This window comes from Carassius auratus, chromosome 3 (genome assembly GCF_003368295.1).
Source record: "Carassius auratus strain Wakin chromosome 3, ASM336829v1, whole genome shotgun sequence".
NCBI lineage: Eukaryota > Metazoa > Chordata > Actinopteri > Cypriniformes > Cyprinidae > Carassius > Carassius auratus.
The window spans coordinates 23,732,117-23,749,115 of record NC_039245.1 but is presented as its reverse complement, the minus strand read 5'-3'; the positions used below and the strand labels follow the sequence as shown (position 1 = coordinate 23,749,115).

At 35.6% G+C, this 16,999-nt stretch overlaps 1 protein-coding gene across 1 annotated transcript; it reads left to right on the top strand.

The window, feature by feature from the left end:
* The first annotated feature begins 2,114 nt into the window (after positions 1-2,114).
* LOC113051667 (cyclin-F-like) lies at positions 2,115-16,566 on the top strand. The gene is made up of 17 exons (XM_026215600.1): positions 2,115-2,344; positions 3,999-4,153; positions 4,246-4,352; positions 5,675-5,742; positions 5,843-6,039; positions 6,551-6,604; positions 6,914-7,018; positions 7,098-7,175; positions 8,462-8,610; positions 9,763-9,927; positions 10,012-10,135; positions 11,554-11,734; positions 11,818-11,905; positions 12,606-12,705; positions 12,781-12,914; positions 13,780-13,952; positions 14,482-16,566. Exons 1-17 carry the CDS (start codon positions 2,332-2,334, stop codon positions 14,886-14,888), a joined length of 2,298 nt encoding a protein of 765 aa, XP_026071385.1. The 5' UTR covers positions 2,115-2,331; the 3' UTR covers positions 14,889-16,566.
* Positions 16,567-16,999: the final 433 nt, after the last annotated feature.

Sequence of the window (16,999 nt, the reverse complement as noted above, 5' to 3'; positions counted from 1 at the left end):
GACATTCGTTCAGATTTAAGTGTGTCAAATGCCTAAGTGTGCAAAAACAAAACAAACAAACAAACAAACATCTTACACAGAGAGATAAACAAACAGATACAACTATTGTATCACATAAAGGTAGGCTACTCCTGTAACTCAGTTAAATGCAGTTGTTTAGTGTTGTTTATATTCATTTACTTGTTGCTGCCAGTAATCTAATTCTCAATGACCACCTGAAGCACCTCTGGCTCTTCACATATCACCTTATTAGATTACATGAGCTGGGTCATGCATCTGAGTTGCTTTCTTTAACAAGACGAACAGTTTTTATATGTCTTGAATATAATATATGCACTTCAGACAGTCGTGCATGCACTTGATTTACCTTTTGCGATATTAGTATCTGAATAAATACATACTTAATACATAATAAATACATAATAAATACTCACCCCCTCCAAGATGAGTTTGTTTCTATATGAGATTTGGAGAAATGTAGTTTAACAACACTCGCTTAGCATTGGATCCTTTGCGTTGAATGGCAGCTGTCAGAATGAGAGTCCAAACAGCTGATAAAACATCACAATAATCACAAAATCCTTTTTTTTTTTAACTTTAAACCATTGCTTTACAGCCCTCTAAACATAATATTGCTTTCTTCAGTGAAAAGGTCTTGTCTGAATCAGGCGAGAAATATGCATCAAGCATTGTTTACAAACAAAACAGTCCAAAACAGTTCTGAACAAATATGTTGGTAGATTTTAATGTGATACGACAACAAGAGATGGACTGTTAAACTGGAGGAAGAGATATTACGGATTAAGGACTTAAACGTCATTAAACGTCTTAATGATGGAGTTGTTTTTACAAATATGCAGGTTTTTACTTCACAAGACGTTCACTGATAGACTGGAGTGGTGTGGATTATTGTGATGTTTTTATCAGCTATTTGGACTCTCATTCCGACGGCACCCATTCACTGCAGAGGATCCATTTCTACATTTCTCCAATGTTCTGATGAAGAAACAAACTAATGTACATCTTGAATGGGCGTACATTTTCAACAAATTTTAATTTTGGGTAAACTGTTCCTTTAGTTTTGTGGAACTCATCATATAACCGAACAAAAAATGACTTGAATTATGAAATGAATAATCATTCCATAATATGTAGTGTTTTTCCCCCTACTCTTTGTCTGTGGTGAAAGCCATTAATAATCCCTCTGTCAGAAGTGACAGGCTCGATGAAAGCAAATCGTCAGCACTTTGTGATGGTTACCATGAATACAAAACCCTCATTTATGACAAAGTCTCATTATGACCTGCATCCTGTGTTCAGAGCAGATCACAAGCTGAGTGAAAGTCTGACATTTAGGGACACAGTTCCACCCAAACGCTGGACATATTTACATATGAACAGAAAAATACATTGCCTTTATGAAATAAAAGACGTTGTGTCAAAGAACTTACTTTTGACATCTTATAAACCTTGGAGTAAAAATAAATGTATTACACTCCTTCCGCCCTAAAATACTTGATTAAGAGTTTTCAATGGCAGCGTTTTGCTATCAATATTTTTGTAAAATAATTTTTGTATTGACCTTTGACCTAAGCAGTCTGTTTCCTACATAGCTGGGCTGGTTTTATGTCTCTTGCATTACTCTGCATTCTCTTTCTTCTCACATAATAAACTAGTTGAAACTGAAATCAATGTCTTATCTCAATTAATTTATTTATTTGGTTTGTTTTTCTTAAAAAAAAAACAGCATCATGTTCTATTATATTATAAATATTTTGGCTTAAGGTTTGTCATACATGTATACATGTATATATTTCTTTGTATTTATTTTCACTGCGTTATTTTGCCAGTGTTATACTTCATACTACATCTCCCAGAATCCTCCATCTCGATCAGTCTTCCGGTCCCAGAGGACTGTAAGCGCGTAATTCGAAATAGCATCTTTTCAGCCAATGCATCGACGTCTTTTATCCGCTCAGAAAAGTGGACCAATGGCACTTCGAGCTTCACACGATGGCCAATCAGAACGCGGCAGTGGCCCTGATGGGCGTGGCCGTGATCTGTCCAGTGAGCGCCCAGAGTTGATGTTTAAACTGTCCGCGCAGGCGTGGCTAAGCGCTCGGGGGGCGGGGTGTAGTAGAAGTTGCGTGGTCGAGTCAGAGAAGAGTTGTGTTTTAAACTGTACAACACTATTAATTAACAGTAATTTAGTAGGTTAATCAGTAAAACCGGTTTTATTCTTTTTAAGGTACAGTAATCAAGGGTTTAAGTATTTATTTCACTTCACGAAGTATTATTGTTGAAAGCTGACTTCTCAAATCCTTCCTTGAAATGAAAGCGGGCGGTAAGCAACAAACTTAACTTACTTTAATCTAATTAAATTATACATTTTCAGTTATCAAACCTTATGAGTGTATAGTTACATATTTAGTCGATAAAAAATATATATTTCATAACGATCAGGGTTGAATTTGATTAAATAGCTAACGTTACAAAACTTCAGAAAGAGCTAACGTTATTACTGTTGCTAACCGGTATGTAATTGAAATAGACTTTTTAGTCATCTGAATATACATATTATATTAATCATAACAGCGTTGATGAAGTCGTTTTAGTAAATGTTAATGTGATCTCTCCTCAAGAGAGGTCAGTTATCCTCTGTCCCAGGACTGCTTTAATCAATAAGGAGGGAAAACTGGCTACTGGCTGTTAGCATGTCAAAACTGCCATTACAGAGCAACAAAACGCATCGTTTTTATATAAAATAGGTGTTTTCTACTAATGTTAGTAGTTTTTAAGCTTTTAAAATCATTTAGACTCAAAAGCTGATGTAAATAATCTCTCTTGGTTGCCTGTGTTAAGTAATGCCACTTTCCAGTATAGTACCATGGTAATACCATGTTTTTTTTGGGCTTGTACCATGATGATAATCTTTGAAGTACATTGGTATAACCTAAATATCAATGTTTATGATTATATTGATCTCTTAGCACCATAGTGTGTGGCCAAGTCCCATGGTATTGCCATATTTTGTACCATAGTACCACTAAACTACTTTGTGCAGTGTTCGACTAATTAACATGAGCATTTATTTATGTTTAATGGCCAATTTCAATATATAGTGGGCAGAGTGAGTAATGTAATGGAGATCTATGTCATATAAAACATAATTTAATGCTGATAATTGTACTGGACACAGACACAGTTATAACTGTACACTGTAAAAAAATTACTGTGATTTTAACAGTAAAAAACTGAAAATGCTACAGTACAAACCTGTTAACTGGTAAACGGTAATTTCCTGTAAAATTTACCGGGACTAAATTTACCGCAAACTGACGTTCCCTGATTTCTCTGCATTGCATTTCAAATTTAGTTTGAATTTTGAGTTTTTTTCTTTGAAATAACTGTTTATTCTTATTTTTTTCTTATTTTTTGATGTTTATTAGGGTTGTATGTTACATATAATGTTGTTAAATTAATTTTAACTTTTATTTATTTATTTATTTTAATTTTAACATAAGTTTCAGTTTAATGAGTCTCACCATGATGTTGTTTAGTGCTTGTGTGAATGACACTGTGCACCCTCCATTTATCTTATTATTGTGATGGGCTTTGTTTCATCACATCACTTTCTCATCACCATCTGCTTTTAGTTGTTACCAGTGTATTACAAAGGTACAAAACGGATTTCAGTACTTCAATACATAAGTTGGGGTATTAACATTGTATTACGGTATTAAACTGTAAAGTTAAGCTAAAACCATAAAACCTAAAACGGTATTACCGTATTTTTTGCGGTATAATTCTGGCAACCACAGCTGCCAGTTTTTTTTTTTTTTACTGTAAATTTGATGGATTCTTTTTTACAGTGAATGATAATCTGTAAATGGGCAGTCAATTGAAACATTTGCAGAATTGCAGTTCACAAAGTTATTTGGTGAATCACGGTTTCTTTATTGCATGTTAATAGTGAGTTTCTTCTTCCCCGTCTCCAGTGCTCCACTGTCGATGTGCCAAATGTTTCTCTCTCCCTGTGCGGAAGCGTGTCCGAAAGCGTGCGCCTGCCGTCACGCTGCTGTCCCTTCCTGAAGAGCTGCTCCTGTGTGTCCTCCAGTGCCTCTCCGCTGAGGATCTCCTCGCCGTCAGAGCTGTAAGTCACGCCGGATGCAGACATCTAACCTCAAAAATTAATCTGTTAACCAAAAGTGGTTTTATAATCGTGAATATCATGTGATCCCACAGGTTCATTCTCATCTTCGTGACATTATCGATAGTAACTCGAGTGTCTGGGCTAGAGTGAGTTTTAAAGACCGCTGGCCGGCCCCCGATACCGTTTGGCTCTTTGAGAGGTATGCCAACATTTTTACCATGTTTCCAGTTTTTTGAGATTCAGATAAGAACCTTAAAGGGATAGTTCACTCATTTTTGTCAATTCTGTCACCCTCATATAGTTCCAAACGCATAACACCTCAATTTTTTTCCTTCAGAACACAAATTAAGATATTTTTGATGAAATCCGAGAGCTTTCTTCCTGAATAGACCACAGGGGAACTGACATGTTCAAGGTCCAGAAAGGTAGTAAGGACATCGGTAGAATATCATCAGCATCAGTGGTTCAGCCGTAATGTTATGAAGCTACAAGAATAGTTTTTGTGTGCAAAGAAAACTGAACTAATGACTTCATTCAACGATTTCTTCTCTCCGTGTCAGTCTCGACCATTCGATCACGAGAGTACCACATGGACTATTTAATATATGTCCAAAAAGCTCCCGGATTTCATTGAAAATATCTTTAATTTGTGTTGTGAAGATGAATGAAGGTGTTACTGGTTTGGAACGACATGAGGGTGAGTAATTAATAAAGCATTTTCATTTTGGGTGAACTATCCCTTTAAAATAATTTTGATTCAGACTGATTCGCTAAAGATTCAGATCAATTTGTCGGTTTGTCGGGTTTGATCAAGCATCTCAAAAGGAGCTGTTATAGATAAAAACTTTTCACATGGAAAACACGTTTTTAAATTCATTGAGATTATTTCCAGGTTTTCTTTTACTGGGAAACTAGGGCTGCGTGATCAATCAAAATACAATTGAAATCACATTACGACTGAGTGTGATTGAATCACAGAATCTGTGATCTAATTAAACATATGTGCCGCCTGTTTCAAAATCAGTGTATTTCTGTCAAAATAAAGGTTTGGTGGTTTAAAGTTTTAAAATGAATAAATGAAGACAACCGTAGATATTAGTATTGTAACTTTATGATAGGTAAAAATTGATCGCATGAGTGCACTGTAAGTCGCTTTGGATAAAAGCGTCTGCTAAATGCATACGTTTTAATTTAATTTTAATGTAATTTTAATTTAACTCAACAGTTGTGTCGTAAACGTATTATAATGACCATATATGTTTTCTAAATGTCTTTTTTATTTTTTTCAATTGTAATGTTTCTTATTTTATTATTATTATTAATTAATAATATTTAAAAAAATCATAATTCTTATTGTTTCCCCTGGTTATTCCTAAATTTTGCTTGCTAGTGCCTGCTTGATGTCAATATTTCCTCACTATTCACTTTCAGAATGATTGAGTACAAGCCTTTCTTGTTACTTTTTTGTTAATAAGTTTCCTTGTTTTTGTTTTTTTACTGCTTGTCCTCTACAATATCTAGGGCTGCGGAGAAAGGGAACTTTGAAGCTGCTGCCAAACTAGGAATTGCGTATTTGTACAACGAAGGCCGTAAGTTTCTGCTCTCCTTCCCAGTGCTCCTGTGTCTTTATGTGTGCACGGATTGATTTAATCATCATGTGCTCACGATGTGTGTGTGTGTGTCTTGCAGCTTCGCTCAGTGAGGAGGGGCGTGCTGACCTGTGCGGCCGCATGGCGTCCCGGTACTTCAGCCTGGCCGAGAGCCTGCGCTCCCCGCTGGCCGACCCCTTCACCTGGCTCTTCATCCGGCCGCCGTGGTCCATGTCTGGCGGCTGCTGTAAGGCTGTGGTGTACGACCGACTCCACGCCGAGTCTGAGACCAACCCGGTGAGCCATTGCTGAATATCCCAGCATGCATTGCCAGTACAGTTCACTTCCTCCTAGAACCATTCACACTTTCTCTTTCTTACAGTTTTAAGACTTTTTTTTAATGTAAGCGTTTACTTATTTAATTAAATTCCACGTGGAATGACTAAAGGGATACTCCACCCAAAAATTTAAATTGGGTCATTAATCCCAAATGATTGTTTTTTTTTAAATATTGGCTTTTTTACTTTATTTTGGTCAAATAAATGTATGTTTTTTTTTTTCATGTTGACTACAAAATTGATAGGAAATGTCATATGATGTATGTATATATATAAGTTTATATATATATATATATATATAAACTTTATTGATAGCCTGAGTGCACTGTAAGTCGCTTTGGATAAAACCGTCTGCTAAATGCATAAATTTAATTTAATTTAATATATATCTGTTAATCATAACCTAGATTTGGCAGGATTCATTACCATCTGATTCTAAACCCATTCTAATGTCTCTCTCTTGTCTCCAGGGCCGGAGAGGGACGTTACTGTACTGTCTGGCTAGAGTCCTTCAGCTGTTTGATGTGAGTGTTGCTCTTATTCTAGAAACCAGGATCTGAGAATGATTGTGTAGAGACACTCGACTGAATCTCTGATTGTTCTCCGAGTCAAGAGCAGATAACCTGACATTCACAGGAAGCTGGCAGACACCTGGTCAGATTGTAATGCTGGGTTCGGGTCGCTCATTTGACGTTTTCTGTCAAGGGGTTTTATCATTTGTGCTTCAAAGTCAAAAGGTCTCAAAGAGGAATGATAGAAGCTCCTCACAGCCCTCAGACTGAATCCAGATCAAACCTGATTGTTGACTGTGTGTGTGTGTGTGTGTTTGTCAGGATGAGGAGAAGCGTGACCAGGCCAGGGCCATGCTGAAGGAGTCTGCGCGCTGTGGGAGCGTGCAGAGCTCGTATCTGCTGTGGGAAATGAACCGCGGGACGTCGGTAAGAGTTTCTTCCTGATCTCGGTGCTTCTGTTTCTCTGCTGTTGATGCTGAAGGCTGCTGTGATGCTCTGTCTGCAGACGGCTGACCCCGGCAGACATCTGCAGTGCATGCGCACACTCAGGGACTACGCTGCTAAAGGATGCTGGGAAGCTCAGGTGAATTTACCACCTTCATTTGTTTAATATACCTCCTTTTCCCTGATCGAAATCTTTTTCTTAACCAGCTGTTTCAAAAGAGAAACTGTGCACAAATGTAGAAATTTTTAGCATTTTGTGTTCAGCATTTCACTTTAAAAAATTTTTTTTTGGATATTATTAAAGTGTATAAAACACAAACGCTACTTCATTGGGTATTACTGGTAGAGTGAAATGAAAGTGACATTGAATCTTTCTAAGGACAGTCGCTTCCCTTTAAATCAACGTTCATATAAAAACACCCGCGAGGCGTTTTGATTTTGAATTTTTTTTTCATATGTTTATTCAACAGAGTCAAAACCCGCTAAACCCAGAAGCGCATATATTTACTTACTTGCCGGCAACTCGCCAAAATAAAAGCCTGCTGATTTTAAGGTTGAAAAAACTAAACAAAAAAAAATAGTAAATATTAGTATTTTATTTTTAAGTTTACTATAAAATAATTGTATTTGTATTTAATACTCTCTTTTTACTTTAAATACTTTATCACACTTTATTTTGTTTATTATTTTAAACATTTTATTTATTTATTGCATTTTATTTTGAACATTTAACTTGTTTTGAGGAGGAAAGAAAATACTTGATTTTTTTTTTTCAATGTATAAAAGCATTTAAAGAATAAATATATATATTTATTAATATATATGATATTTATTTTGAGGACCAGATCTAGTTTTAGAAAAAAATAATTTTAAGCATTTTTTTTTGTTCAGAATTTCAATTTCATTGATAATGAAAACAATTTATTTTAAATGTATATAATATTTTGTATGTATTTGTTCATATATAATATTTGTATTTATTTCTATTTTTTTCTGATTTCATGCTATGAATTTAGCCATGGTAGCTTGCATGATGCTATATTGTAAACAAACATCTTGTCTTTAGTTTGGCGGCCCAGTCTTCAGTTTGTTCTCATGTTTTGACCGTTGCTGTCTGTGTTTGGTGAAGTCATTACCCATCATCCGTCTCTATTATACTTCATTCTCATAATGTCTGAGCTCTGAGCGCGCTCATAATGGAAGAGCACGGCCTGGGAAAGCTGCGTCACCATTCCTGTCATCTCATCTGGAGCTTTTTCTGTGCCATTGTTGTCATGTATTTATAATAATAATCAGCAGCTGGGCCGGATTGAATGCCACTCTGACGTGTGTTAATAAGCTTGTATGGGGGCTTCAAAAGAAGAGTGATGCTTTCTATGCTAAAGTCTTTCGTGTTTGTCTAACGTGTCGGTTGTGATCTCCCAGCTGGCATTCGCCAAGTCCTGTGGCACAGCAAACCCTCTGGGTCTGGAGCCGCGGGCCTGTGCTGACCTCGTGGCCCAGTTCTTCCTCTCGGGACCGTCACCCCTGAGATACCCTCAGCACCTGCAGGGACAGGACATCACCACGAAGAGGTACAGCGTCTCTAAACAGTCCTGCAGGTTCACACTCAGGGGAAAAGAAGCGCATTTAAGAATGTGATTTCTATGCATTTATATATATATATTTTTTTTCTTTTCTGGATTTAAAGTATTTAAAAATGTATATTTCTATCATTGTTGTTGTTAGTAAAATATTTAACTTTTAATTTAAGTATTTTTATTGTTAACTAAATCTGTCAAATCATATTTGGTAACTGAATTTAAATAAAATAAAATAAAAATATGAACTGGAACTGGTATTGTTGCTTTGGCCAAAAAAACAAATAATATGTTGCTATATTACTAAAACTGAAAATAAAAACAGATTGCAGCTACAGTATATAGAAATAAACATGAAAATGACAAAATTACTCAAACTTGAAGCTGTATAGAAATATATATAAAAAAAAAAAAAAAAAGACAAAAGTATAAAAAATTAATAAAACTTGAAGCTATATAGAAACGTATAAAAAAATAATAAAAATTAAAAAAGGACAAAACGAAATTTATAAAACTTGAAGCTTTATAGAAACGTATAAAAAATAATAAAAATTACAAAAGGACAAAACAAAATTAATAAAAATTGAAGCTATATAGGAATGTATAAAAAAAAAAACTATAAAAATGACAAAAGCAACCCTGAAGCTATATATAAAAATAAAAAAAAGACAAAAGCACATGACAAAATTACTAAAACAGAAATATTTTTGAAAAATAAATGACAAAAAAACATTACAAAATGGCTAAAATCTAACTACAAAATTACTCAAATTAAAACTGCAAATGTTATTTCTTTCTAGCTAATTAATTTTGTAATAAATACTATAATAGTGTATTTAAATAATACTAAAATAACACTTAATGTGCGTTGCATGTTTTTTTTTTTATTGGCAGCAATATCCTTGTGAATATAAATGTTCAATGAATATCTCCTAGTTGTAGAATAGTAGTAAAAAATGAAAAAGCCAGACTTGTCCATGAATGTCAATAACTTGCGCAGTATTGCAGCCTGTAATGGTCAGTTTGGCCTCAGTGGATTTAATTCTCGATGTCTGTTCATTAGAGCACAGATGTATTGAACAAATCCTGTATCCTTAGTATTTTTCCGGCTTCATGTCCCCCTCATCATCGCCGCTGTGTTTGCAGGTATATCCTCGTGGACTGGCTGGTGGAGGTGACCACCATGAAGGACTTCTCCAGTCAGGTGCTGCACGTGACCATCGGCTGTGTGGACCGCTATCTGAGCCGGCGCTCGGTGCCCAAGGCCCAGCTGCAGCTGCTGGGCATCGCCTGCATGGTGATCAGCACACGGTGAGCCGCTAGCTCCACACAGACGCTCTGTTCACGCTGTTCCTGTGCTCCGCTGAACTCTCTCTGACTCGTCTGACCCCTCAGATACATCAGCAGAGAGATCCTGACCATCCGCGAGGCCGTGTGGCTCACAGACAACACCTATCAGTACGAGGACCTGGTGCGCATGATGGGGGAGGTCATCTCCGTGCTGGACGGGAAGATACGGGTCAGTTACACACCAGCACAGAGCCCTCATTATAGGCTCAGATTAACATAACCTTGTGTCTGAAGTCCAGTGCCAAAAACTGAGAGAGCATGTTAAGATCTCATCGGCCAATGCAGCAGTTATTCCACAAGGACTTTTTTTAGGAATTTTGTCTATTTATATTGATTGCTGTGCTCAATATTGTCTAAAAATGTATATAATTTATTGTCTATTTATTTCTGTAAAATATTTTGTATATACAGATAATTTACAAGAATATACAAATATTATGTAAACATCTAGCTAAGATATATTAAGTATTTCTAGAATTTACACACACACACACACACACACACACATATATATATACATATTTTTGTATTTTTTTATAGTCTGTTTGCATAATATATATATATATATATATATATATATATATATATATATATATATATATATATATATATATATATATATATATATATATATATATACACACACACACACATCTCTTAATTTAAATTTTATATAAATGTTTACTTAAACTTTTCAAATTATAAAATATTTTACTGTATTTTTTGAGTATTATATACTAAAACATGTTTTTATAAATCCTGGATATGATATAAAATCTTAAATATATGTAAGTTTTATTTAAGGTATATGTTTTTATTTTAATAAAAAATATCCTTTATGTAAAATTTTTTATTTTATATAAATATTTCTAATAATAAATGGGTTATTAACAGTATCATATACTAAAAATATACAGGTTTTATTAATCTTAGATAAAATATAGAATTATGTCATTTTTACGATTTTAATGTAACATTTGTTACATAATGTTAACATTTTAATGGATTTTTACTTATATTTATTATTTTACTTATTATTATTTTTTTGAGTATTATATACTAAAACATTTTATAAATCTTAGATAAGATATATGTATTACATTTGAATATTTTATTAATTATTTCTAATTAAAAATGTATTGTTTTACTCAGTTTCTAGACTTATATTTAGAGATCTATGCAGCTTTTTTGGAGTCGTTTGTCATTAAATGATTTGTCATAAATTGACAGATTAAGGTATTTTCTTTGCAGCTGATATTAGTTTACGTTTCTCATAAATGATATGCAAAACCAACGACTTTGCATTGCATTGAATAATAATAATAAAGTCTACAAACTATGTGACCTCCTGCTGAATGCACAGCAGTGTAATGACAAAGACGTCCTAGATGGCGCTGTTTTATCTGTAAAGCTGATATTTAAGAACTAATTACACCAAAAACAGATTATCAATCCGTCTCTAATAATCTCACAGACCTTCAAAGCCATTCTTTCTAAACCTTAAAGGATCCTTTTTTCATTTGCATGACCTATTTACTGTCACTGTTGTGTTAATTGACTAATTAACATGTAAATGTTGTGTTTCAGACCCCCACAGTGCTGGATTATGGCGAGGTGCTGCAGTCGCTGATGCCCGTGGAGCGCCGCACCTCTCATCTCTTCAGCTACATCAGTGAACTCTCTCTGCTCTGCTCGCCCCTCACCGTCCCGGGACCGTCCCGACTCGCCAGCGCCATCCTGCTGCTCACCAGAGCGCTGCACAACTACGGTACCACGATCACATGCCTCTAAGACCAGACCCAAACATTCGACTGACTCGGACCAGGTTTCCTAACGCGTGTTTCTCAACAGTTCCTGTGTGGCCCGTCCAGCTGGAGGAGAACACCGGTTTCTCCAAGCATGACCTGGTCTCCTGCGCTTTATCGCTCTATGTCAAGTGGTGAGTGTCCGTCGTTATCCGTCTAATTAATGCACACACAGGAAGTTTTCTGGTTGTTCTGACCCTGAGAGAAGCAAGCGGTTCTACATAGGCTGCTCCCTTCTAAGGCAGGACCCTCACTTTTTGAGACGCTTTTAGTAGCGTGTGATTGGCTGTAATCATTGTTCGTTTCTATATTGATGTATTTTTTTTTTGCTTTTTTAAAATTAATTATTAGTTAGAATATTTATTCTCATTATTAGCATGGTTTTTATCGTTTGTTTGAAGAACTGGACACATCCTCAGTGATTAAACCTAAATAAATACTAACTACGTGAATAAAGATGTCGCGCTGAAACTTAGACGGAAATTAAAGTGGAAACAGAAAATGTATTAAAATATAAAAATTTATATGATTTTTCAGACCTACATTAGTAACAGCTATGTAACTAATATAACAAGAAAACTTTGGTAAATTATATCTAATAATATAAAACAATTAAAATACTAATATTAAATGCATAACGATTACAAATATTTAAATGTAAACTAATATTATTGGTTTTTATATTATAACATCTCTAATCGTAATTTGTTTAATATATTGTTTTTAATCAATAATGAATATTTTTGTGATCATTATTAGTGTTACAACTTCACATGCAACAGTCGCAAAAATCAAATGCGTTCAATCTTTTGAACTCTTTCTCTCCGTGCACAGTTTCGGTCAAGATGTGCCCAAAGACTACAGACACGTATCTCTGACCGGAGTCAAGCAGAGGTTTGAGGACGACGCGTATCATCAGATCAGCAGAGACGCCGTGAGTGTCGTCGTCTTCTCTCGGAGTCCGCTCTGCGCTGAAGTGTGTGTGATGTGACGTGTGTTTCTGTCTCAGGTGATGGGCTTTAAGGAGCTGTGTCAGGTGCTGGAGGTCCCAGAGGTGGAGCCGCAGGTGGAGGCCCCCAGCGCTAGCAGTCAGCTCACAGAGATGCATGCCTTCCTGTCCTCTCCCTCCAGCAACAGCAAGAGGTGAGGAAGAACGCTATTTGCATATGCTCATATCCTGTCTAGAGATGCAGGGTAATGTTTGCATTTATTATGTGTAGGCTTTAATGAGCAACGTCCTTTATCTCGTGAGTGCACTCTTGGAATCACAGTATTACTGCATGAACACAAAGACAGTTGGAGGAAACTTCAAATAGCATTCATTTCAGATTGTAAGGGGCGCTATCATTTAAGAAAATCCTTTAAATTCTGCAACTGTAATAGTTGAAGTTTGCCAAAACTGAATACACAAATGTATTTTGCTCTTTTTTTTAAGAGCTAAGGCCCTGAAAAATATTAGGAAAAATATTGTATGTCATATAAACAGACAAATCTTGCTAAATTTAAAATAAGTGCGTTTGCTAATAAATTATTTAATTGTAGGGCTGCACGATAAATTGCATGCAATATTTATATATTCTATATATTTATTATATCATCATTTAATTTGTTTTACTCTTTTTATTTTATTTTTTTCAGCTATAATATGTAATATTATAATTTTTATTCTTAGTTAAATTCCTTCATTTATATATATATTTTTGCATCAGTTATTAGTATAATGTTTGTTGTTTTAATAACATTTGTATTATTAAATAATTGCATCAATTGTAAAACATTTTTAAATAATTTTAGTTTACATATTTATTTAAAGTAAATTATCAAGGCTGCTGAATATTTTTAAACAGTAATGATATTTCAAAATATTAAATGTTTTTTTCATCAACTATATATATATATATATATATATATATATATATATATATATATATATATATATATATATATATAATTTTTTTTTTTTTTGTCATTATTATTTCCAAATAATAATTGTTTTGTTGTTGTTCAGGAGGCGAGCAGACAGCATGCAGGCGCACCGAGGCAGCTTCCTGGCCACGCCCACAGCCGAACTGTCCCCTCAGGAGGAGACGCTGCTGGGAGACATCCTGGACTGGAGCCTGGACACCTCCTGCTCCGGCTACGAGGGCGACCAGGAGAGCGAGGGCGAGAAGGACGGAGAAAGTGAGTGGGGGGAAATTGCTCTTATATCATACACCATATTCTGATTCAGCAATAAGGCAAAACCAATTGTTATTAAAGCATGAGTCACATCAGTGTCACGACATCTTGAGCTCATCAACTTGAAATTCATGATGCACTGATTCTGAGTAACCACTTCAGTTTAGTTATTTTTATAGTAAAAATATATACAATATATACAGCCACTTTGTTGGAAGCTCAACTGTTTCTGAGGAACTACATTGTTTGGTGGAAGAATGCTGTTTTTATTTATATCATTACACTTTATTTGCTCTGTTTTATTCTGTGAAACCTTACTATGTATATCGAATAACCATTTTATAAAAGCAGTAAGCCCCTTGAGGTCATTTTGTGCATCATGGGTGAAAGTAGTAACTATGATGTGAGCAAATATAAATAATGTAAATGTTCATGGCTACTTCTTTCATGATGTTTGAACGGTCCAAACACCTCTTCAATCCCACTCATTTAAAGGCCGTTTGATGAGTAAACAGATCTCTTTCTGTCACAGTTTCGGCTATGGAGGTGCAGATGGAGCCTGTGCTCGAGTGCGCCGACAGACAGACGCATTGTTGTGCGCTCTCCAGTGATGACGACAGTCTTTGTGAAGAGCACACTGAGGAGGAGAAGGTGATGGGTGGGAGCGCCAGACCCTGGAAACACCACCTCTCCTCCTCCTCTTCCTCCTCCTCGAGCACAGACCGCCGCAGCTCGGGCTACTCATCCATCCAAAGCGTTCCCAGTCCATCTGTCTCTAACTCTCTGGTCTCTCCTCCAAATCCCGCCGGTTTTCTTCTCCTGCTGCCACCTGCGCAAAGGACTCGCCGACAGGTGAAGAGGAAAAACACGGCGGCGCACAGCGGAGGAGAGGCGGAGCGCGACGGGGATGCTGCCAACGTGGCCTTTCTTAGCCTCTGATTGATTGACAGGAAGCTTAACGCATCGTCGTCCCTTAACGCATCACTTCCTGGCCATCCGCCTGGAGCACTTTGTTTCACGGCGTGCTGATGGTCTTTATCGCAGAGCAGCGAGAGTGAGATAAAGTGGCTGAAATGTCAATTTCTGAGCTTGTCATTTCCTCCCATAATGCATTTCACGTCGGCTCCCGATGGCGGGAGCGCCTTCGCTTGAGTGTTTCTGTTGACAAGCAACGGGATAATGCCTAAAATGTGTTCAAATCACTGGAACTGTCACTGTTTTGTGTAGGTTGTGTTACGTCTTCGTATTTAAAATTCCGTACTGTTTACAGAAAAGGACTTCTAGTTTATCAAATGTGTTTTTTTACGAAGTTACATGCAGCTAGGGAGAAAACGCACTCAGTCCATGAAGTTTCATGCTGATAAATGCACTGTCCGAACAAAACTGGTTTGTTTACGCAGATGTTTCTCGTCACGTGTTTTGATTATTTATCTGGAACTTTTTCTGATCGACTCCAGTGTTTTTGTATTTCCGCATTGCTTTGCGTTCGCCACAAATCTTCTGCCAAAGTTCTCGCATTAACAACTTTTATACTGTTTGTCTGCTTGATACCACTGATGTTTTGACCTGTGAAACCTGTGGAAGCTCGTTTCCGACACTAAATTAAAAAACTGTAACTATATCTCGCAATTCTATTTTTAAGATTGCGTGATATAAACGTTGCGACAAACTTGCAATTGTAAGAAAATGTCAGAATTTTGAGTTAAATTGTTTTCTTCAGATTTTGACTTTAGAACTCGCAATTGCAAGTTTATATTAATAAGTCAAAATTGCGTGATGTAAACTCGCAATTGTGAGAAAAAAAATCTGAATTGTGAAGTTTATATCGTAATTCTGATTTTATAACTGACAATTGCGTATTTAATATAATTGACAATTTTAAACTCACAATTGCACAATAAAGTCAGAATTGTTAGATATAAACTCGCAATTATAAGTAAAAAAATTTTAATTGTGAGATATGAATTTATATTTGCGAGGAAAAAAAAGACAACTCCGAATTTATATTTCGCAATTTTGACTTTGTAACTCGCAATTGCGTATTTACAGTATCTGTCACTTCATAGAAAAAAAAAAAGTAAACTGTGGGATAAAAAGTTGCAATTGCCCTTTTTTATCCCGTGGCGGAAATGAGCTTCCAAAGAAACCTAGAAATGTACAGTAAATCTGTATGAATTTCTCACATATTTTTACAACCGATCCAATGCAACAACCGCTGAATGTGATCGTTTGACATGCTTTTTCATAATGACCTCGAGAGATACCGAGCACTTTTTATGACCCAATGCTGGAAAGCAGAATGATGCTTCTTAACAAGTCTCAATGTTTTATCTTTATACATGCTTGAACAATCAACCATACGAATATGTTTGTGAGTGTTCGACCGAGTTCATCTGTTTGAGGTTATGACACTAAAAGCATTAAGTTATTATTATTGTGCAGGTCTTGTTGGTACTGTATGTTGAACATCACTAAGGATTGCAACTGTAAATAATTAATTCTTGTTTGTAAGTGTAAATATATAAACGTATGAAGCTGTGAAAGGCCATGTGAACTTGAAAACAGACGTGTGTTTGTTATAGCCTGAAAACCACAATAAAACAATGCATTAGTTACATTTGCACGTCTGCAGCGTTTCTTTTGCATACACATGGGAACTGGTGGTTTGCAAGCATTTCATGTCTCTCACTACACATCTTACACCTTTTTGAGTTACTGTCATGAAATACCACGCTTTATCGCTGTGGTTTGATGACCTCATGAGCATGTTGTTGGTCAAACAGTTGTTAAACGGTGGTTTCATTTAAAAGATTTATTGATGTTAATCAACCATTACTTGTGGGTCACATAAAAAAATATATATAATTTTTGTGTCTATTGCATCTAAATACTTGCGTAAATATTGTGATACATAATTTACATGGTTGAGAAATGTGAAATAGCAAAGATGATGTGTATATATATATATATATATATATATATATATATATATATATATATAAACTTGATTACTTGAATTATGTTTTAAATCATTAAACAATACCCTGTAG